The sequence below is a fragment of the Lissotriton vulgaris genome, chromosome 1_1 (genome assembly GCF_964263255.1).
Source record: "Lissotriton vulgaris chromosome 1_1, aLisVul1.2, whole genome shotgun sequence".
Classification (NCBI taxonomy): Eukaryota; Metazoa; Chordata; class Amphibia; order Caudata; family Salamandridae; genus Lissotriton; species Lissotriton vulgaris.
The window spans coordinates 1114250486-1114275249 of NC_141685.1; the positions used below are offsets into that span (position 1 = coordinate 1114250486).

Genomic DNA, 24764 nt, shown 5'->3' on the forward strand with positions numbered 1-24764 from the left:
GAGAACCTCAGAAAGGGGGGCAGAAAGTGGATCAACAGCCTTTGCTGTGCACCATGCCACAAATTTGTTCCACCTGCAGGCGTATACCGATTTTGTGGAGGGACGCCTGGCTGCCAGAATTACATCACAGACTTCAGGAGGCAAGTCAAATGGCCTCAACTGTCGCTGCTCAATCCCCACGCATGGAGGTGGAGGCTGGACAGGTTCGGGTGGAGAACCGCCCCCTGCTGCTGCGACAGAAGGTCCTCCTGAAGAGGCAGACGAATCGGGGATCGACTGACATGCTGAGTAGCTCGGTATACCAGTATCTTCGTGCCCAGTCCGGAGCCACAAGAATGACTTGGGCCCGGTAGCGCCTGATCTTCTTCAGCACTCTGGGCAGAAGTGGTATAGGCGGAAAGGCGTACAACAGACCGCAACTCCACTCTTGACCAAAAGAGTCTCAGAGCGAGCGCCGCCTTGGAAAATCCAACGCGCAGAACTGATGACATTGCGCGTTCTCTTCTGTGGCGAATAGATCTAACCAAGGCTCTCCCCACTGCTGAAAGAGACCTTGCGCCGCGTCCGAGTTCAGACGCAATTCGTGATCCATCATGCACCGACGGCTGAGTTTGTCCGCCCTGGCGTTCAGGGAACCTGCCAGGTGTTGAACCACCAGGGTCATGCCTTGATGCTCCAGCCATTGCCAGAGGCGCAGAGCCTCCTGGCATAGGGTCCACGACCCCACCCCGCCCTGTTAGGTGCAGGACCACATGGCGGTGGTGTTGTCCGTGTACACCTCCACTACACTCCCCCGGACAGAGGGGAGGAATGCCTTCAGTGCAAACCAGATCGCCCGCAGCTCCAGAAGGTTGATGTGGAACCGGGACTCCGCCGGAGACCACAGGCCTCTGAACTCCGCCTCTCCCATGTGGCCCCACCGGCCCTGGAGGGATGCGTCCGTCACAACTACGTGCTCAGGTTGGGGTAGGGAGAGGGATCTGCCGCTGACCCAATTGCGGTCCGTGAGCCACCACTGCAACTGTCTTGCAGTGCTCTCCGAGATCAAGACATGGTCGGACAAGTTGCCCTGATGCTGGGCCCACTGAAACTTCAGGTCCCACTGCAGAGCCTGCATCCGCCAACTGGCGTGATGCTCCAGAAGGATGCAGGAGGCCATCAGCCCCAGAAGCCTCAGCGTCAACCTGACCAAGACTCGGGATAACGGCTGAAAGATCGGAATCAGAGCCTGAATATCCCGAACCCGCTGTTTGGGAGGATAACCCCGAGTCTAGAACCGCTCCGATGAAGAGGAGCTTCTGAGAGGGGCAAAGGTGTGACTTCGGCACATTGATGGAGAACCCCAGCAGGTGCAGGAGGTTGGCCGTAGTCTGGAGGTGGCTGACGACTGTCTGGGGCGAGCCCGCCTTCAACAACCAGTTGTCAAGGTAGGGGAAGACTGAAACCCCTAACCTGCACAGATGAGCTGCGACCACCGCCGTCACTTTCGTGAACACCCGTGGGGCGCTGGTAAGGCCGAAGGGGAGCACAGTAAACTGAAAGTGCTCGTGGCCTACCGTGAACCGCAGGTAGCGCCGGTGGGCCGGCAGGACGGGGATGTGAAAATATGCGTCCTGCAAGTCCAACCCTACCATCCAGTCTCCCGGGTACAGGGCAGCTAAGACCTGAGCCAAAGTCAGCATCTTGAACTTCTCCTTCCGGAGGAAGCCGTTGACGTTCCTTAGGTCCAAGATAGGGCGTAGGCCCCCTTTGCCCTTCTTGGGAACCAGAAAGTAGTGGGAGTAACAACTACGTCCTATTTCTGGCCCAGGAACGCGCTCGATGGCCCCCTTAGCCAAGAGGGCTGAAACTTCCTCTTGCAGAAGTTGCAAGTGATCCCCCGACACGCGGTGGTACTGCGGTGGCATGGCTGGAGGGGTCACCTCAAAGGGGAGGGAGTAGCCCCTACGGACGATTTGCAGCACCCACCTGTCAGATGTGATGGTGCGCCAGTGGAGGAGGTGATGGCGAACCCTGCCCCCCACTGGCATCAAATGGGCCTGAATGCTCGGACTAGGAAGGCTTTGAGGCGGATGCTGCGGGGGTAGATTGGGACTGGCCGCGGCGTTGTCCCCAGTTACTGCAGCGACGGTAACCACATCCGCCACCGCGCTGAATGGTAGTCTGCGGCCCATGGCTGGCAGGACGTGTGGGAGCACCCCTTCCGTGGCCACGAAAGGAGGGCTGGGCAGAAGATTGATGGCGCGGGGCCTACAGGCCCAAGGACTTGGCCGTAGCCCTGGAGTCCTTAAAGCGTTCCAGAGCATGATCTTCCTTGCAACCAAAGAGGTGGCTGCCATAGAACGGAATGTCTATAAGGGTGTTTTGGACATCGGCCGAAAAGATGGCGGACCTCAGCCAGGCGTGGCAGCGAACCGCCAGACGTGGAAATCGCTCTTCATTGCGAGTCCGTGCTATCCAGTCCACATCTTATAGAGTACAGCGATGCGTCCCTTCCCTCCGCGAGGGCTTGAGCGAGTTTCGCCCGGGCTCCCTCCGGGCACTCAGGCAGCACGGCCGCAACCGTATCCCACAGAGACTGGGTGTAACGGCCCAACAGGCAAGCGGTGTTGACCGACCGCAACCCCAAACTAAGTGAGGAAAACATTTTCTTTCCGAATTGTTCATACCTCTTGGATTCCAGATCTGGTGGTGCAGTCGGGAATGCGGATTGGGAAGTAGAGGCCTGAATAACCAGGCTTTCGGGGGTGGGGTGGGTGTACAAGAAACTAGGGTCGCCCGGGGCTGGGCGGTGGCACCTAGCGACGTTCCTATCTACAGGGGGACCTGTAGTGGGCCTGGACCAAGTGCCCAACAGGACGTCTGTGAGAGCCTCATTAAACGGTAGTAGAGGCTCTGGGGAGCTTACCTGCGGTTTAAGGACCTCCGTAAGGATGTTAGACCTCACCCTTGCGACAGGGAGCTAAAGAGACAAGGCCATGGCGGTCCTCATCATCAGCACCACACTATAAGCAGCCCCCTCCTCCGTAGCCTCGGTAGGAGGAGAGACAAAACCAGTGTCTGGGGAGGTATCCAGGCCATTGGCTTTCCCTAGTTCCTGTGTCCAGTCCTGAAATGACTAGTACTCACGTGCCAGGAGTTCCTCAGAACCCCCAGTCTCCCTCGTCGTCCATGTCCTGAAATTCAGGGATAAAGGATGGACCCAGACCTTCGAAGAATTCCTCTTCGAGCGGCGCCGAATGCAGCGGCGAGCGACGCCGCTCCGACACGGATCCGGACCGAGGGCTGGACCAGGGACGGCGTTGTGCGGGGATGACGCCGGGTATGACACCCTGGGAGCCGACGCTGGCGGGGTCATAAGGTCGGCCAGCGCCAATCCGGAACCGGATCTAGTGGGGCCTTGCGGTGCCTGGACCGAAGTCGCCGACGGCACCGGGGCCGAAGAACCCAATGGCGCCGGGGCCGAAGCACCCGGCCCGCTTGGGCTCCCAGTCGGGGCGCTTGGCACGAAGGCACCGTGGAACCCGACGGAGGAGAGAGCGACCTCATGGCCATGAGGAAGGCTTCGATCTCCTCAGGCGTCGCATTCTGCCCAGGGACCCGCGGGTATGGAGCAGGCCGCGACGCGTGGGCGGTGTAACCCGAACATCGGGCCAGCGTCGGGGGGAGTCAGAAGAGCGATGTCGCCTCTTCGACTTCTTGTGCCTCTTACCTGAGGACTTGGAGCCCGACAAGTGGTGACGACTCGCCGAGCTGTGATGACTTTGGCCCAGCGACCGGTCCCTCGACCTCCTTCCGGACCGGGACCTAGAACGGCACGGGCCGACTGCCGGACCTCGAGGCGCTTACGGGACCGCTCCCGCCTAGCCTTTCGACGTCAAGGCCCGATGGGGGTCGGTTACTGACATAAGTCTGTTGAAGTCGGCACAGGGCCTGAACCCGGGCATCCCTACTGGCACCAATGGAGTAGTACGGCTCGAAACGGATCCAAAAAGGATCGAAAAAACATAGTCAAAAAGTGACTAAAGGGTAGCACTTCTCCGGACCTGCGCTTGCTGGCGCGGAAAAAAGAAGAACTGACGTCAGCGCATGAGGGCGCCGTCTAAGTACTCCGACGTCATCCCGGCGCGGACGACGGACGCGGAGCCGCAGACTACGCCTACCGAGGCGCAGGGGTACTGCTACGCAACATTTTCCGGATCCAGTCTGACGCCTGGGGATATTCTAAGGTAAGGAATCTAATACTAAGCTGTTTCTTTCAGATGTATGGTTTCCTTAAAAGCCTCAAAACAATTGAACAGGGTCTTAATTTACATATTTGTTTAGATAAATATACTAAAGCCAAAAAGGAAAAGTTATTTTTAACCTTTGTTGATTTGACTGCAGCATTTGACTGTGTGATTCATGATAAACTGTGGCATATTTTAGAGGGGTTAGGGATGGATGCTTTAATAGTTTCTTTTTTATAACAGCTTTACTCAAAAGCACAGGCAAGGGCACGCTTTTGGCAGGATGGAGAATGTACCAAGCACTTTAGAGTGATGAAAGGTGTAAGACAAGGATGTATCCTTGCGCCTTTCCTTTTCACACTTTATATAAATGGTTTAGAAACAAATCTCATACAGGAGTGCAAGGATCTGCCAACAGTAGCGAATCGTCCAGTTCCCGCTTTGTTGTACACGGATGACGCGGTTTTAATGGCCCGTACGCCGTTAGCTCTCCAAAGGGTGGTTAATTTGTTTGCTCATTTTATGTCAAAATTAGGCATCACTATAAATTGGTCAAAAACATTTAATATTAACTGTGGGGCTGGAAGCAATAAGAAAATTAACACTCTTGTTATAGAATCAAAGGCGATCGAGCACACAAAAACCTTTTCCTATTTAGAAATGTTATTTGAGCAGACGGGATCAAGGGTTCAGGCGGTGAAAGCAAGAAAGCTTCTTTTTATTAAATCTTTGATGGCTTTATGTAATTTCAGTAGGAAATTGGGAAAACGTCCCCCAGTCGAACTGCTTCAGATCTATAGAACCAAGTGTGTAGTTATTGCCACTTATGGTGCAGGAATTTGGGAGTATGCCAATGTAAACTCATTACAAGTGGTAGAAAACAAGTTTTTTAGGTTTCTTTTGGCAGTGCCAGATAGCACCTCAACACGTTTGCCACTTGGAATTAGGCATACCCTATTTAGAGGACATCATTAAGATCCAGCCAATCTTACTTTGGCATAGAGTATAGTCTGCCGATGCAACTGTCTTTAATTACCACTTCTTGAAGGACGCCCTGGGGACTAATGGGGTCAAATATATAAGATGGTTAGGGTATGTAAAAATGTTTTTTATAAAATTTGGACATGTAGAATATTTTAGCAACCCAGATTCTATGCGAGAAGTCCCCAGGAAAGAACTTAAAGCTCGTTGTGTGCGTTTTTTAGGCGAATGTAGAACCACCATAGAAAGGTGTAAATCATCGGTTCAAACCCATTATATTATTATGGCAACTCCAACAATGCATGCATATATTTTGCTAGCTACAGGAGACTATGATAGATTCCTACTATCATGTTTTAGACTGAATATTTTATTTAGATCTCTAAGCTTCCCGGAACGGAATGATTGATCAAAAATGTTATGTAACTGCCCTTGTGATGATATCTCGACACAGTCAACTTTACATATATTGTTTTTTTGTAAATTTTATATCATGCCTAGAAGGAAATGGATTATCCCGGTATTGCGAAAATTTGGCTTGAGACAATGCCGACCTGCATTTTTAGCGTTACAAACCTTAGATGATGAATTTAAAATTGCTTCTGTGACAGCTTTTAAAAAATATATTTTTAAATATTGTAAAACCATTATAGTGTAAATCCGAGAGTTGTATTTGTATATCAGATTAAGATTATGTATTTGCTGGATTGTGTATTTTACTTTTTTATAGTTAACTTTTATGTTCACCAAATAAAGTTTTCTGACTGACTGAATACATATTTATTTTGAGGGAGTAATGAGGAGCAAATGTACCGTAAAATGTTATTTTATAATTTCCAGATCAATACTAAATATAGTAATTTTTTTTACATTTATATTATACAATAAACTATTTGTAATTGTTTATATTTTTAAATAACAAATGTTATTATATTTTCTTATACTTTCCAAAAGGGTATCTTCATCTGTATGCTTGAGGTCTCCCCTGCCCAAGTGGAGGTGGCTAGATGGTGCAATGACAGCACCAGCGTAAGACAGATGTCACATGCAAGGTGATGTCAGTTCCTTAATGCTTTTTTGCTACCCCAGCGAAGGGTGCGGAGAGGAACAGATCGCATCAATGACAGAGATAACAGCAGCGCATAACAAGTTTGCATATTCGGCATCCTAATATATACAGCACTGACTCATCAAGGCAGGAGAGAGGGTGGTGAGGAGTCTCCAGGAAGAATATGTACCCCCAGAAGGATTATGTCACTTAGCTTGTAAGCATCGGTTTGATGCATGTACTACTGTAGATTCACATTCCCTTCCTACTCCCGCCATCTATTGTTGGGTTCAGCCATTTGCCATTTTTTGCTCTTTGAAGAAGTCTTTCGAGTCACAAGGTGTCGATGACTCCACTTCTAGTTGTGAATATGCATGAGGCACTGACTCCATTATTAGACTGTTTTTTGCCCAGCAGGTCGCAGTAGGCATGTAGCAGTCATCAGGGCAGAAGAGATTGTGGTGAGGAGTCTGCAGGAAGATTATGTCTCCACCAGTAGGATTATTGTTACTTACCCTGTAAACATCTATTTGTTCTATGTACTGCTGTAGGTTCACATTCTGTGCTTACTGTCACCATCTAGTGTTGGGATCAGACATTTTCCGCTTAGTCTTTTGAGTCACTGGGTCTCTGTGACTCTTCCTCTGGTTGTGAATGTGCATGGGGACTGACTCCATTGTTAAATTGTTTTCAGTCCAGCTGATGAGAGTAGGTATGGAGTAGTGAATAGGATAGAATTGTGACAATACGTGTAGAAAAGAGAGGAATGTGAAAGGTGAAAGACATCTGTAGCAAACACTGACTTCCTGTGAGGAGGGTGGGCACATGTGAATCTACAGCACTACATGCAACAAACAGACACTTTCTTCAGTGGCAAGACTGGGACTAGAAATACGGCCAGTGTATCGAGAAGCATCCAAACCACTGGCATCTTGTAGTTCTTCATACCAATATCATCCCATCATCAAAATTGTCATTGTCTGAGTCAGTGCCAAAAAGACTGTGCAAAGTGTGGGCCCTATTGCATGTTAATGGAAAAGTATCAGAATCAGAAGTGTTGCTGGCTGCCTGTGCTCTGGTGGGACCAGGACGCAGTTCAGGTCGTGGTGGATTCTGCTTAGAGTTGAAGAACACAAGAGGTTGTAATTCCTTCTCTAGCATTGGCGGCATCAGCAGAGGTACTGATGTGAAGAGAACTGGCACAGCGGGTGATGCTAAAACCTAAGCTGGTGCTAAACAGAAGCACATTTAAGGGCCACAGACAGTGCAGGGGGCAGATCCACAGCAGAAGTCTGACTGGAGCATCAAAGGTGAATCAGAGGGAACTCTGACGGACCCGGAAATTTGGGATGCATAGAAATGCCCTTGTGCCTTCTGTGGAGTCTGAGAGTGGCAGAAAGGGGCAAATTCCTGATTAGATTTCTTACGTTTCTTTTTGGACCTACCTGAAGTCTTTAACCACGATTATGTTCTACCAGGGGAAAAGGACCTTCCTTTCAACTTCGACCGGTCACACCATAGAATCTTCTAATATTTAGGGACATACACCTTCGCCTTGCAGTCCCAGGCTTTAGGATTCATCCATACACAGTCGCCATGGCCCTGGAATCTTGCTTCAACCCCAAGCAAAAGAAAAAAAAATTGAGGGTCTGCCACAGACTTCTGTTTGTGAATGTCCTGACACGGCTTGAACCCTGTTGTCTTGGAGGTGATAGTTTCTCTTGCACACTGGAAACCTTTTTATTGAAAAGGGCTAGAAAAGACCAAGGAGTAGTTTTGGACATGTGTCTGAAGGAACACAAAGAAAAGAAGTAGCAGAGGACAGTGCAAATGGGTGACAATGATATGCAGCTCCGCTCTTCACTTCCAGAGTGTAGTGATGTCGGTACAGAGCCACGCAACACCACCCACTGGCATGAGAGGCACTGCTTTGAATTTTCTGGCTACAGTGTGACAGAATATTCACAAGGTGAAAAATCTGAGGTGAAAAGTATCCATCAAAATATTCCTGATGGCATGCTCAATTTCCACATATGCATCCAGCAGCATTTGGGTATTGGAATGGAAAAACACACCATCCTGGTGTGACAGAAGGCCCACCCTGTATGGAAAAGGAAGAGATGGCTAAATACCAAGTGCCAACGAATATCTTACTACATCCTCATCAACCAATCCAGGGCACTACAGCTGTGCCGGATCATCACACATCTTCAAAAATATTTTTTTACACTGGGATCAGCAGAACCTGAAGGTATCGCTCAAGAGAACCGTTCATAGGAAAGTGTTTGGCAAAAAACTGAAGATGCTTCCTGATCCGGAGCATGTCAAAGAGACCCATAGATGGAAAGCTAGGTAAAATTGCCTCTGCCACTTCAAGCTTTTTTTGTCATTTTTGTGATTCTCCAGTTTGGTAACTGAGTGCTACAGTCACACTGAGGCAGCCTGCCAGATGGGCTGCTACCGGCTAAATTCCCCTTCACTGCACCCACTACCACAGAACAATAAGCTCCCAAAATAAGGTCTATGACCACACATCACCCTGCCTGTTGATGCAGACTGTGGTGGTGCTGCCCAACAGGATCTGAATGACATATACTCAGATGGAAGAGAGAAATTACTTCATAGCAAGGCAGACAACACACAGCTAGAGCAAATTTATAACAAATGGCCCTGTGCTCTCAAGTTGCCCAGATAGGTGCTGCAACCTAGCGAGGAGGTATTCCTGACCATGACAGCCTGAACGTCCAGGAAGATGGCAAAGACCCAAATCAAAACTGAAGCGGTCCATCCATGAGTACAGGAGCGAGTGGACTGGAAGATATGCAATTGAGAAGAAATGCTCCCTCGGTTTTGGAGCCTCTGCTGTTGCAGACACCACAGGAGAGCCCCCATTTGCCATCTGGCAGGTGCAACCAACAGGCCATGATGTCAGGCAGACTTAAGACTGATAGGACCGAGAAAGGTCTTTATACAGGTTGTGCCCGGCACTACACCTATGAAAATCAACATCTGCCTTAGGGTGAGTTGAGACACCTGGGCATTAATAATAAAGCCCAAGTTGTGCGCCTAGGACTACCCCCTTCAACAGCCTGCCATCCACATTTGGAAATACATGGATGGCAACTGTCTTAATGATGACGTCACATCTGCCAGCATATGAAAACACAGGAGGCGGTCATCAGCCCACACAATAAGAAAATTAACCAATAGCAGAACCCACAGTGAATCACAGGTTAAGCCTTTGAGCAGAGACAATTTGAAAAAAGAAGTAGGTGTCCTGGAGATCCAGGGCTGCTGATTAATCTCTCGAATTTTGGGGCAGTACAACTATGCTAATAGACACGATCATTAACATTTTCTGTCGAATGAAGAAGTTCAAAAAGTGATGGTCCACAATGGGTCTCCAAAGGAAGGGTCTAGAATCTGATGCTCTCCCTTCTACTAGAGGCACAACCTACATGGCTCTTTTGTTCAGCAGGACAAACATTTCTGACTGCAAAATTGAATTGTGTGCTGTACAGCATGATCTTGTAGAAGGAGGGCAGTCCAGAACAGAAGGACGGACAGGAAAGGTAGGCCGTAGATCTTGCAGACCAGCTGAATGACTCAAAAGTCAATAGTGACTGCTACCTAACAGCTAAAATGCAGAAGACCATTCACCCCACCAGAAGGTGGTAATGTGGGAGGTGGGAGGGGTTATGAGGTTAGAGGGGTTTTAAGGTTGTTGAGCTGGCGACGGATGGAGGAGGCTTGATCTGCTGCTAATACTGCTAGTGTCAGATACACCCCTGCCATGAAAGGACTAGTACATTTGCTGAGGTGTCTGAACTTGTGGAGAGGGATGACTCTGCCAGAACTACTTAGCTTTAGAATAGCCTCAAATATTCCTTAATTGCTGCTATTGCTTCTTTGTTGAGCCAATGGTCCAGCAAGAAGGCTGCACCTCTGCTATCCCTAAAGCATTCCAAAATGTCACTCACCATCGACAGGCATGTCACTAGAGTGACCCGAACATCAACTGAAAAGCCAGTTGAGCACGTCACAGCATGTCAACATACTATGGTGGCAGTGCCCATGGGCCAGACTAAAGCATCCATGGAATCAAAGCTGCACTTCACGATCTCCTTTGAAGCATCCAAACTATCACTGATCAAATTGGAAAATGGCTTTTCATATGACTAAGTAAGCTAACAATCGCCAGTTTTTCCATATCCCAAAAGACATGTACTTAGCAGCCTTGCAAGTATGTGTCATTCCCCGAACAAAGTAAGACTGCCAGATGCACAAACCTTCCGGCACATTGCTTCCAGTTTCTTACATTCATTGTCCAGAGCAGTAACTGAAAGGGATTGGGATTAAGATTGAAAGAGGAAGTTTGAATTACCAAGATCTCTTGTGATGGATGTGCCTCATTAAATGGTAGCAAGGGCTCCATAACCAATCAAGGAACTGTTTGAGACCTTGCAAGAGACAGTTCCTCAAGACAAAATCTGACCTTGTCTTCTGCCACCCAAATATCTTTAGCTGTCTCTGAGGGCTGCATAGTAAGGACTCTTGCCATACAGGGGATAGAGTAATCATTGACTTCTTTCCAGGCGCAAGGGCTGGAGCCTGTGAAGCAAAAGAGTCAAGAGGAGTAGGGTGTCAGAGTCGCATGAGTCAGTAAGCCTGAAGAAGGGGGTCTACCCTTGGTATGTGAGACAGCGGGACCAGAGCCGCCGTAAAGATGCCCAACATGGCATGTCTGTAGACCTTCACTTGCACAGTCAGCAGATTGAGCAGGAAAGTTTGGCTGCATCTTACAAATCAGCTCTGAGGATGAAGAAGAACCTGTTGTTGTGGAGTGGCCGCGACTTCAAAAGGTCAGGGAGTGGGATTCCTTCCTTTAGGAAGAAAGGGATGTCTGCTTCCGATTGAACTACTTATGTTTGTAACCGAGATATTCTGGGGAGATTATTCCCTCTCAGGAGACTTTCCTGTGGGCCTTTGCCAAAAATAACCTGGCCTCCTGCTCCCTGATGGCATTTGAAAGGCATCAAGGGACATACATTGAAGCTAGTGGCATCATGGTGGATTCAAGACACCACAAAGACATCTGCTTGTGGCATGTAGGAAAGCGTCTGAACCCTGAGTCTTTCAGAGGAGATATTTTACCTAATCACAGTGGAAGCAGAGGAAAGTTTTACTGGTGAAGTACCAAGAGAGCGCTGTGAAAATGAGGTGCTAAAAAAACAGAAACTGATGTCAGCAGCAGGGTGGAACCAACTGTAATCTAATGACATCATATATGGCGGATTATTGTTGCTGAAGACACATGGTACAACCTCACATAACAGAAGAGCTGTTTCTGGGGAAAAGATTCTCCCAGCCAGTCTGAAGTTTGGGGAATATTCTTTAGATGACACAAGGGAGACACTAATACATGCATCATTATGAATGAATAATTATTACAGAGCTCTGGAAGTGGTCACACATTCATGCTTTTTCTCCATGATTGCTGGAGTTATACGGGTACTAGGTCTGAGCAGTCAGTTTCAGAATATTAGCCAGCATCAGTATAAGAGACCACTTCAAGGGTGCTTGACTGCTGTGATAGAATGAAATACTTGAAAGCTAAAGGGGCTACTCAGCGATGGAAGGAGTTTTTGAATTTCATTATTCAATATATAGCAGGGTACTACGGCACTTTTCTGCAACTTTGAACTCATTACCCCCACCTCCACTTTTAGAAGAGCTCTGAAGAAGCCTTACCTGGTGCCCAATCGGCGAGTGCGCAAGCCCATAAAGACAGAGCGGATCAGCTTTCCGAAAGATGCAGCATTGACAGGTTCTAACTTTTGCTCTTGACAATGCAGTAGGTAGTGGCAGTACAGGGTGCTCCGGGGCAGGCTCACACCCTCAGCCGTCTCGTAGTTATCCAGCAACCACTGCACCTAAGGAGGAAGACGATGGGTAATCAGGCAGCAAGGAGTAAGTCTGGGAAGGCTTTAAACACTAACTATTGAAAACAAGAACCTCTAATCGCTAATGCAACACACAGAGCAATAGATCATGAGCTGCTGCCCTATCCAACGTGCAATGACGAACAAGTTACTTACCTTCAGTAACGCATTATCTGGAAGAGGCTCTATCTAGCTGCAGATTCCTTACCTTTGAATTTCCCAGGCGTCAGGCTGGATCCGGAAACTCTTGCTCAGCAATACTCCTCATGCGCGACGTCAGGCTGCTCTATTTGGCTCCGCGTGACGTCGGCATTGGTTATGATGTTGCGGTGCCTATATAGGCGCCACCAAGGCGCACAGACGTCAGTACTTTTTGTTTTTACCACGCCAGAAGCACAGAGCCACAAAGTAACTGACATAATAGTATGTAAATCTAGGAAAATGAAAAGAAGAGTAAACCTAGACCTACAACATTAGTCCGCAAAGCGGGGAGGCATGGGTAGGTCTGTAAGGAATCGGCAGCTAGATAGAGTCTCTACCTGATAATGCGTTACTGAAGGTAAGTAACCTTTTCATCCGATAGAGACTTCTAGCTGCAGATTCCTTACCTATACCGGAGCCATACCATCTCAGAAGTGAGTTGCGGACTCACATCTTAAACTAAGAAATCTTGCAAGACTGAACGGGCAAAATGTCCGTCCCTACGCACCTGACCATCAAGGCAGTAATATTTTGCAAACGTGTGCAAAGAAGCCCACATCGCTGCCTGACAGATGTCTTAGACTGGGACACCCCAAGCCAAAGCCGTAGTGGCAGCCTTTCCCCTGGTAAAATGGGCTCTTAATCCCTCAGTGGGCTGGCTCTTTTCCAAGTCATAACAGATCTTGATGCAGAGAACGACCCAGCGATAGATGGTCCTTTTCTGCACTGCCCTTCCCTTCTTTGCTCCCACGTACCCCACAAAGAGTTGGTTATCCACCCGGAACTCTTTTGTGCGGTCAAGGTATAACGATAACGCTCTTTTAGGGTCCAGTCAGTGGAGACGCTCCGCTTCCTTAGAGGGATGCAGGGAAGCACAGAAGGTAGGCAAAGTGATGGACTGACCCATATGAAATTGAGTCACAACATTTGGCAAAAAGGATGCTGTGGTGCAAAGCACCACCTTGTCTGGAAAAGACATAAGATAAGGAGGCAAACAAGATAACGCCTGCAACTCACTCACCCTCCGAGCAGATGTAGTCACCACTAAGAAGGCTGTTTTGATGATCAACAGCCAGAGGGGACAATTATGCAAAGGCTCAAAGGGAGCACACATCAGATAGGTAAGGACCAAATTAAGGTCCCGCTGTGGCATAACAATGGGCATGGGTGGAAATAAATGAGCCAGCCCTTTTAGAAATCTATTTACAATAGGAGACCTGAAGACAGAGAGCTGGTCTGGCAGCCGCAAAAAAGCAGAAAGAGCAGAAAGGTAACCCTTGAGAGTTCCCAAGGCAGAGCTCTGCTGGGCAAGGGTCAGAATGATTAAATGGACAGTAGAAAGAGAAGCAGGAAGAGGTTCAATGGACCTTTCTGTACAGTATAATAAAAATGTCTGCCAACGGCAGGTATATACCGTCTTAGTGGAGGGCCACCTGGCTGTCAGAATAACATTACAGACTTCGAGAGGAAGGTCAAAAGCTGTCAAATGTCACCGCTCAATCTCCATGCATGGACGCACAGAGTTGACAGGTTCGAGTGGAAAACCCTCACCTGCTGCTGCGACAGAAGATCTTCCTGAAGGGGCAGTCTGATCAGAGGATCGATACTCATTCTCAGAAGCTCTGGATACTAGCCTGTCCTCGCCCAGTTCAGAGTCACAAGAATGACATGGGCCTGGTCGCTCCTGATAGTCTTCAGAACCCTGGGCAGGAGTGGTACGGGTGAAAAGGCGTCCAACAGACCTGAGCTCCACTTGCGACAAAAAGTGATGCCAATTAATAGCAGCCTTGGAAACTCCAGCATGCAGTGTTGTATGGCGTTTTAGATTCCGAATGGATTTTCCCGATTCATGCCCTTATATAGGTACAATTCACGTTGCTCCTATATAGGCATAGAAATCAAGCCCTTATTTAGGCATAGCCCATGCTACCCAAATACAGGCATGGCTACTTCTATTCGTCCACCAAACGTCACAACGATTTCTTGGAAAACCAGCTTAAGCCGTTAGGGACTTCCCCTTGCTTGAATATTGATTTCTCCAAGAACTCAGTTACTTTACAATGAACAACTATTCCCCAGGGGTTCATTCATGACATTCATATGCCCAACTTTACGTCAAACATGGCATTCCTAAACACCTTCAAGGTATGAATATACCTTCACTTGCAATAGCAAAAAACGGTGGTTGGGAACAGTTCGATGACCTACTTGACCGACGCAGCTCGCTACAGCAAGTGCCGAAAGAAGCCGACTCTCCAGTTGACGCACTGATCGGGAAGCTGCCCTCCTCTGCTGTGAATCCAGCTCTAGTGTATCTGACTCCCCTTGTGGGGTGTTGGGAAATCGAGTCCTGAGAAAGAGATACCAGACCTCCTTCATTCTAAATAAGGTATGGGGCTGATTAGAAACTAAAGAAACCTTTGGTAGATTCTTGGCAAAATTAAACCTATGCAAAAGACCATACTTACTTCCTCCCTCGTACTAGACTTAGGTTAGTTACATTGGGTTAGGCGCATTTTAGAAGCACCAGTTGAGTATTTTAGTCTATATTATTTATGTATGTATTTTTATATGGCTTAGAAACCATGAAAACAAGTTACTTACCTGTAACTACGGTTATCCAGTATTGGTATCTTTCATAGATTCACATGCCTGAATCATTCCCCGTCGCCGAGGCGGGAGTCCCAACGGTAAATATAAAAGCAGTGCCAAAGGTAAATAACAGTAGTAGGCCCAAAAGAAAAGGCCTGAGGCCTAGATCTTAGTAGCCTATCTACATCATTATGCTAAAAGAACCAAAAATGTGGTCACAAACCATCAGCTATCAGCACTCTCTAGAACCCTCTCTGCAGAGCCAGTTTTCCTCAGATTTTCGTTAACACAAGTGGGAAATAAGTATCCCAAAACAACTGAGAACTGACTCTCTGGGGAGGAGGGTGGGTGCATGTGAATCTATGAAAGATACCAATACTGGATAACCGTAGTTACAGGTAAGTAACTTGTTTTCTTATCCAGTATTGGGGTATCTTTCATAGATTCACATGCCTGAATCAGAGTAGCCAGCAGTATACCAAGTATACAGTCGGTTGTGGATGGTGGGAGACTTGTGCTGATAAACTCCCAGTTGCATCCATTATTTGTTAAAAGAGGCTTGAAAATGCAAACCTTCAAAGTTAAAACATGAGTTATAAGAACTAAAAAGACATGCATAGTAATGTCCATACATGGATATGAAAGCCTTATACACACATTATATATACGAAAGTACATATAAATATAAAGAACGTGATATAATCGCATAACCTTATGTATATCATGAATAATGACAATCATAGATAATATTTAAAAAACCAAAGGGTACCTGAAACTGGTGTCAAAGAAAAAGGTGGCGTAGGACAGCCTGTCCAACTGCCGAATCCTTTTGACATGTAGACTGAAGGCAGTGAGGTCTCGTGAAAGTGTGGACATTTTTCCATGTCGCAGCACAACATATTTTCCGGAGTTACTCCAGCAGACAAAGCTGTCGACGTTGATAATGTTCTTGTCGAATGAGCTTTGACTTTCCTCTGCAAAGGTTTGCTAGCCTTGTCATGGCAGAAATGAATAGCAAATGCCAGCCATCTGGCTATTGTTGCCTTTGTTACAGCATTTCTAAGAGTTGCTTGACCATTAGCCACAAACAGCTGGTTGGATCGTCTGATATCCCTAGTTTTCTGTAGGTAGAATTTTAAACAGCGTTCAACATCCAGCGAGTGTATTGCTCTTTCAGCTGGAGTGGATGGATCCGGAAAGAATGTCTTTAATCTTACCGGTTCGTTCAAGTGAAATTGTGTTGGTACCCTAGGAATTAACCTGGGATTTGTTCAAAGGGTTGCATAGTCCCGAGCAAAATGTAAAAGGGGTTCCTTTATAGTGAAAGCTTGGATTTCACTAACCCTTTTTTGCAGAGGTAAGAGACAATAAATGGGCAACCTTCCAACCTTCCAAGTGAGGAATTTGAGATCAGCTTTATGGATAGGCTCAAATGGGCACTTCATTAACTGCGCTAGCAGTATCGAGTTCCCACTCTGGAGGGGTGCTTGCACTGGAGGGAAGGCTCGGAAAAGTCCTTTCATAAATTGTCTGGCAAGTGAAGAAGAGCAGAGAAATCTGGAATCTGGAAAGAGCAGCAAGATGTATTTCGACCGATGAAAAAGTAAGCCCAAACTTGGCTAGAAAAAGCAGATAATGGAGAACTTGTTCTGCAGGAGCAGTAATTAAGTGAATATTATTCGCCTCACACCAACAGCAAAATCGCTTCCATTTGAGGCGATAAGTCTTGACTGTGCTTTGGGCACGAAATTTGGCCAATATCTAATAACAGTCTTTTGAAATGTTGAGGTCCTTGAACTCTAAGAAATGAGAAGCTGTGCGTGCAAGTGCAGTGACCGTGGTTCCGAATGAACCACTTGGCCTCCGTCCCTTGACAACATCGTAGGCGTCGGCAGTAGGCGAATGGGCTTGTCTGGAGACAATAGTAGAAGTTCCTGGAACAAGTATTGTCTTGGCCAAAGGGGTGCAATCAGAATTAGATGGGAACCTTCCAGCTTCATAATGCGGAGCACCTTCGGAACCAATGGTATTGGGGGGAAAAGCGTACGCACAAATCCCTGACCATTGCATGGACAGGGCATTCCCTCTTGATCCCTGTTGAGGGAACCTGCTGGCATAATATCGGCATTCCTTGTTCTCTCTCATTGCAAATAGATCCAGTGCTGGTTTGACCCAAGCTTGGAACACTGGGTTCACCTGTTCCTTTTCCAGCTTCCACTCGTGACAGTCAGACTGAGACGTGCTCAGGGTATTATGGAGAGTCCTGACGTGTTCGGCTCTCAGGGCATCTTGTGGAATGTGACGCCTTCCCACAATTTCTGAGCCTCTTATTGATATAATACATGCTGATGGTATTGTCGGTCTGGACTAGCACAGAGAAACCCGCAATCCTCGGGTGAAATGCTTGGAGAGGCAGAAAAACGTTGTGGAGTTCAAGCCTGTTGATCTTCTGTTGTTTTTGTCTGTGAGACCATCTTCCATGAATTCTGCAACTCCGGCAGAGGACCTACCCATCCTTCCATGGAGGCATCAGTCTTTAACCCCTTCGCTGCGGCGGCTAATCCGCCGCAGTGCTAAGGGGGCAGGGGGGGCGCGCGGCGCGCCCATGCTGGTGATGGAACCGCTCCGTCACCAGCCGCGGTCGCGCTGTGCTCATGATGGAGCAGTTCCGTCATGGCCCCGCCCGCTCAATGGAACGCTCGGCGCAGGCGCGGAATCCGTGCCGCGCAGGCGTGCCGAGCGGGCCGTGATGGAACCGCTCCGTCATCAGCACAACGCGACCGCGGCTGATGATGGAGTGGTTCCGTCATCAGCAGGGGAGGGGTTAAAACTAAATCTGGAATGGTCTGTAGAAACGTGAGACCCTGGGTTAGATTCTTTGTCTGCGACCACCAATGTAGAGAATTTATCAAACACGGTGTGACCTTGATGGTATCGTCGAACGAACCCATGGTTTGTTGCCATTGAAGTTGCAGTTCCTCCTGAAGAGGTCTCATTTAGAGCCATACCAAGGGTATGAGATGTATCGCAGAAGAGCACATCTTCAGGAGCGAAGCAAACATTCGAACTGAAACTGAACTTTTGAAATTAACCTTGCCAATTTTTGAAGACGCAGCTGGCGGTCGTGTGACAAGAATGCTTTGCTCTGGATGGTGTCTAACCTTGCTCCGAGAAAGGACATTCCTTGCAGAGGACGTAACTGTGATTTGCTGTCGTTGAGAATCAGCCCCAGAGAAGAGAAAAGATGGGTACATTCTACTGTGGCAATCTTGGTTTCGTGTTCTGAAGGACCTTTGAGCAGCCAATCGTCTAGATGAGGAAATACTTGTATTCCTCAAGATCTCATTGCTGCTGCCACTGGTGCCAAGTACTTCGTCAAGGTTCTTCGGGCCGATTTCTGCCCAAACGTGAGCACTTTGAACTTATAATGGGCGGCAGCCATTCAAAAGCGAAGATATTTGTGCTGTTTGGGGTGGATAGGTATGTGGAAATATCCAGAGAAGCCATAAAATATCCTTCGTTTAAAAAACTCAAATCTTGTGAAGACGAGGGGGAGGGGGACCCCTGGGCGGAGTAGTAGGTGGCTGTTTGATGAATTCCAAGGAGTGGCCATTGGTTACTAGGTCTAGAACCCATTGGTCTGACGTCATTTCTGGTCACTTGTGAACAAATGATGAAATCTTCTGGCCCACGGGTAAGGAGGCTACAATGGTTGGCGCCCTGTGGAGATCACGGCTTCCTGTTAGTGTCTCGGCCTTGATACTGAAATCTCTTTCGACCACCCAGACGGGAGAAAATAGTCGTAGACTATCGACGGTATGATGTCTGGCTGTAAGGCTGTACTGGGATTGATACTGCTTATTCGGTTGGTTTTGTTTTTTTTTCTCTTCATGAAAAACTACATCCTCTCGCTCCTCTGAAAGATCTGCGCCCGTATTGAAAGGTGCTTAATGATCGTTCAGTATCCGTGTCTTAGACCTCTACTGGCTCCCCGTCAACAAGAGAATAACGTTCCGTCTCCTCACCCACGCACACAAGGCCCTCTACGACCTAGGACCCGAATGCCTCAACACTCGACTGTCCTTCTACACACCCACCCGCCAACTACGATCATCCAATCAAGCCCTCGCCGCAATTCCGCGCATCCATAGATCCACCATGGGAGGAAGATCCTTCTCCTACTTAGCGGCCAAAACCTGGAATTCTCTCCCCACCCTCCTCCGCCTTACACCGAACCCCCTCTCCTTCAGAAAGCAGCTGAAAACCTGGCTTTTCGATAAGTAATGCACCCACCCTCCCTCAAGCGCCTTGAGACCCTCTGGGTGAGTAGTGCGCTATACAAATTCCTGAACTTGAACTTTTATAGCTAAGAAGGTTTCATTAAAATGTTTACCAAACCAAAAACTCTCCATCATAGGCCATGCCTAGAATCTTTGTTTGCCCCTCAGGTCTGAAAGTAGTGGCATTAAGCCATCCCTGGCGTCTAAGCACTGCAGCCCCTGCTAGCTGACGGAGGTTGGTGTTCACGATGTCCAAGGCGCAAGCTATAGTTTCTGATGCGGCACGTTCTCCTTCCAACAGAATCTTTATTGCTTCCTGCCTTCGGTCCTCAGGAATGAGGTCAATGAGACTCGTCATGTCTAACCACATTTGACGGTCATAACAGCCGATTATGGCTAGAGGATTGGCAGCTCTAAAAGAAGCCGGTGCAAAGTAGAGAATATTTTGCCTATAAGGTCCAGACGACGTCCTTCCTTGTCAGGCGGTATGGTGATAGGCGTTGCAGGATTTTAGATTGTTGTTGGGCGTCCTGTGAAATTACTGAATCTGGCTGCACGGTGGCCTATCAGACAGGATGGGCTGTTAGCAGGTGCACATTATTTCTTTTCTATGCGCGGAAGCAATGCTGGAATAGACTTACTCTATTATAGGTACCACTTTCGTGAGCTTCCTGGATTCTTCCTTGAAATCATGAAGGAAATATTCTGTCTATTCGACTGTAACTGGCAGTTGAAATCTAGCTGCCGCCCGTTGCATTAAAAAATGTACAGGGTGCTGTCCTAGATGAGGCCATCGTAGACAATCTTATCATAGACTTTGCTGTCGTAGACATGGTTATGTAGGCGAGGTTATTGCAGACGAGAACGTTGTCATAGATCACCGTCATGACCAACCATCATAGATGAGGCTGTCATAGACAATGCCATCTTAGATGAGGCAATCATAGGTGAGGGCATCCGTAGATGAGGCAATCATAGATGAGGCCATTCATGGATGAGGCCATTCATGGATGAGGCCATTAATGGATGAGTCCATTCGTAGATGGGGCCATTCGCAGATGGGGCTATTCGTAGATGGGGCCATTCGTAGATGGGGCCATTGGTAGATGAGGCCATTGGTAGATGAGGCCATTGGTAGATGAAGCCATTGGTAGATGAGGCCATACATAGATGATGAGGCTGTCATAGACGACAGTCATGGACAATACCATCATAGATGAGGTTAACATAGGTGATGTCATCCGTAGATGAGGTAATCATAGATGAGGCAATCGTATGATGGCCATCCGTGGATGAGGCCATTCATAGATTGAGCCATTTGTAGTTGAGGCCATTCATAGATGAAGCTGTCATAGACGATCGTCGTAGATGAGGCCGTCGTCGACGGCCGTCGTAGATGAGGCCAGCGTCGACGACCGCCGTAGAGGAGGCCGACGTCGACGACCGTCGTAGATTAGACCATTGTCCACGACCGTCGTAGATGAGACTGTCATAGATGAGGCCGTCGTCGGCGACCATCGTAGATGAGGCAGTCGTCGACGACCGTCGTAGATGAGGCCGTCGACGATGACCGTCGTAGATGAGGCCGTCGACGATGACCGTCGTAGATGAGGCCGTCGTCGACGACCGTCATAGATGAGGCAGTCATCGACGACCGTCATAGTTGAGGCAGTCGTCGACGACCGTCATAGATGAGACCATCGTACACGAGATCATCGTAGATGAGGTCCATATTGGTGAGGCAGTAATAGTAGACATGGGGTTTTGTTATAGACTCCTAATGTCAGGTTAAGAGGATTTCCCTGATGTAGTGTCAGGGATGAAAAGGGAGTTGTAGGATCAGCCTCTGAGGAAGTTTTTCCAATTGCCTCTCTGTGAGAAGTGCCTTATAAAGACTCAAGTTGATTCTTTATGGCTTGTATGCGCGCCCTATGGAGGCTCCTGGCGCGACTTCTTCCTTTGACCTCTTCTATGAGGTGAAGGAATCCTCGTTGTCCTCATCAGAAGTGGCAGATTAAAGTCTCTGTAGTCCCAATAATAGCCTCATCTCTCAGAACGTGAGAGTTATTGAGGAAAAGGTTAGACATATTTCGTAGTCTATTACCTTGTTTTCTGCCAAATTGCCATATTACTGTCTTAATAGGGTCAGAGAAATGAAGTATGATTTTGGATGAACCATAAAGAAGTAAAAGCTGAAGAAACTAAGCAGAGCTCAGGGAGACTCCCTTCACACACGACGTGCGGTGAAAATCTGAGGAGAACTGGCTCTGCAGAGAGGGTTCCAGAGGGTGCTGATAACGGATTGGCTGTGACCAAATTTTTGGTTCTTTTAGCATAATGATGTAGTTAGGCTACTATGATCTAGGCCTCAGGCCTTTTCTTTTGGGCCTACTACTGTTATTTACCTTTGGCACTGCTTTTTTATTTACCATGGGACTCCTGCCTCGGCGACGGGGAATGATTCAGGCATGTGAATCTATGAAAGATACCCCAATACTGGATAAACAATTCTCTTACAGTATTATTTTATAATAATATTCTCGCTGTACGCATTATACTTTGCATTCTATCTAACGATTGTAGCAGTTCACCTCTCTTGCATGAGATAGAAGACTGTTCAATAAACCTTTTATTGAAAACGCCCGTCTCCCTATTTCTCTGCAACTCTGTAGAAACAAAGCATGCATGATTGACTGAGTTAACTAGGTATCTATTGTTTCCACGACTCAGAGATTTATTCTTATTCTTGGGAAACAAAGTTGTCATGTTTATGCGGTTGTTAGAAACTAATCCCTTCTTCCGTATTCAAGAAAGTTTCTAGTGACCTCTGAGCTAGCTGGCACTCACTATTAAGTTTAGAATATTCGATAGAGACCTATTGACTTAAGTCCTACGTCAAATCTATAGGATATAATATTCCAATGCGCAGAGCCTATTGGGAATATAGGAACTACACTACATGGCGCCCAACGTTTGGTAAGGCACTAATTTAACGCTAGATACTAAAGTAACTCAGTTGTGCTTTTCTCAGAGACTCTTTTTCCCATAAATACTCCAATAGACGTCTGGAGTGGGTAAAAGGAAAATATCCGCCATAGCTGAGTAGGACGAAAATCCTATGTATTAGCTTTTTGGTTTGTTCATCGTTGAAGGATACAGTGTTCCAAAATATTGTGCACCTTATCTTTCTTTCCTTGAAGCTTGCTCTGCAAACTTTCAGTCAACAGAAATGTCCCTAAACGGGGATAACAATCCCGGGACAAATTAAGCTACAGGCCACAACGCCGTACAAGCTTTCAACACAACAGGTTTTAAAGAAACCGATGAGGATGCTATAAGCATTTCAGAAAATTAAGGAAAGCCATCACTATAAAACGTATTAGAAATGGACTATCAGCAAGAGGTGGTAGGGTAGTTTTTGTGATAGAGGCACATGAATATCACCAGACAGAGGTATTCTATTCTTAGATAGTCTTCCCTGAAGTAAATCCAGTAACGAAAGTGTTTCCCTTCTACAAAGAAGATGAACCACCAGAGGAATACATTCCTTTTGAGAATATTGGAATTCCACTAACATACCAAGAGCATGCTCTCTGGTTTAAAGGCACCTAAAACATATAAATCACGTTACCAGGCTTGGTCCACTAGGTAGACCAGGAGCAACATGGCCGGTATTAGCCAGTTACACACCACATCCTGAAATTAATATATGACAGATGCAGAACTACGAGCTCAACTAAAAGAGGTAATCAAAATCTATAGACAATTGGTTCATTATGTCATGCGGACTCTTAAAGTCCAACTGGCAATAATGATTCCACAACACTCCTCTCACCAGGGGAGCACAAATAAAATTACACCACAGACTCTAAATTCGGTCGTTGGCAAGTTGCCTGCAAAACGGGAACAAATTCCATTCTGGATAGCTCAGAAAATTACTCAAATCGAGGCAGTATTTCCTAATACTACCCCTAATGAGAAACACAGAATTTTAACAATCTGCTTACCAATGGGGATCGCACCACATCTGGAGGACTGCAACACTTGGGGTACAGTCTTTGCTGCAATCTACACTAAAACACATGGTGTTCCGTCTACGGCTGTAATACCAGACGTCCTGAAACAGATTCAAAATGAATACGGGTCAGAGCCTGCTTTAAATCTAGGTATGAGATTACTGAAAGATTTCAAACAGATCTCAACAATAATATTAGCTAATATTAAAGGTGAAGCAGCATCCGTGGCGATCCGCCAAATGTTAAGGGAATTTGATGTAACTGAGCAACTACAAGTACTGGACAGAATAATTGAAAAATCCTATGAAGAATTAGGCAGAGACAGTTTGGGTGGGGAACCAGTTAAACTCCAACTGTCTGAAGGTCCTGAAAATGTCTTTAATAAAAACACTCCTACTCCTATTAAAAAGAAGTGGGAGAATAGCACACAAACTTCTAAAGAGAAGCGTTATCAATCCAGAGGTAGGTCTCCTCAAAAGGAGCCCTCTGAAAGGAGGTATAACCTCAGTAACACTGTTAATTTGAGAAAACCTGATAGATATCAAGATACTGATACACGTTCCTCTCGTACCTTTCAGACTTCGTCATAGAAATCCGAAAGAAGACAAGGATGAACGTGTGAAGTCCAAAGACGATCAACATGTTCAGAAAAACAAGAAACCTCAATTCACCAAGAAGAAGGTAGCAGTCTAAAAATCAGACATGCCGAGGATCTTGAGGACACAACTCAAGAACGGGGAATGGGAACAGACAATGTTGTACAGCGCAGCAGAAGTCACCATAGATCGCAAGAACTTGAAGGATTATCTGGAGACAGTGGACTTGAATGAATTCATTCAAGTTGAAACTGCAGATACCAGGGTTAGTTGTCCACATATGTTATATTAAATAACACTCTGGATGGAGGGGGACATACCAAAAGAAAAGTAAGAGCACTCTTTTGGGAGCGACTTTCTAAGGGTTATGACATTCTTCTAGCTGAAAAAGACTGGCCACCACAAATTGTCAGGGAGCGCCCACATGGCAAAGACATCATTATGCCAGCCTTCTCCAACCACATCCCAATTCATTTAAAATATACCTATGCCAGGAAATGGGCAGTCGCCCAGGCTCCTGCGTTATACAAAAACCATGTAGGATAGGATGAAGATTCTCCTCACCATAAAACCCACTTAAAAAATCAACTGACTGCACAAAGGCAGTATTCAGTTAAGCAAGAAGCTAAAAAACAGGTCAGGGAGATATTAGATCAACTTGAATACCAAGGGGTGATTAAAAAACATGCACCTCATCAATGAACAATCCTTTGTTTCCTGTCTCTAAACCAGATAATACATATTGTCTAGTATTGGATTACAGACACTTAAACTCTTGATGCAAAACCTTCAACCACCAAAATGCACATAGTGCAGCATTAATGAATAGCATTGTGCGTAAAAAATATAAAACCACATTAGATATTTCTAACGGTTTGT

General features: G+C 46.9%; 1 protein-coding gene across 6 annotated transcripts in view; it reads right to left on the minus strand.

The window, feature by feature from the left end:
* The window catches only part of RFX1 (regulatory factor X1), a 646755-nt gene that overhangs the window by 366494 nt on the left and 255497 nt on the right, over nucleotides 1-24764 (minus strand). For all 6 annotated transcript variants that reach the window (XM_086963646.1, XM_086963649.1, XM_086963652.1 and 3 more), the window contains one exon: nucleotides 12010-12191. In XM_086963646.1, coding sequence (XP_086819772.1) covers nucleotides 12010-12191 — 182 coding nt within the window. The remainder of the gene's footprint in view (nucleotides 1-12009; nucleotides 12192-24764) is intronic.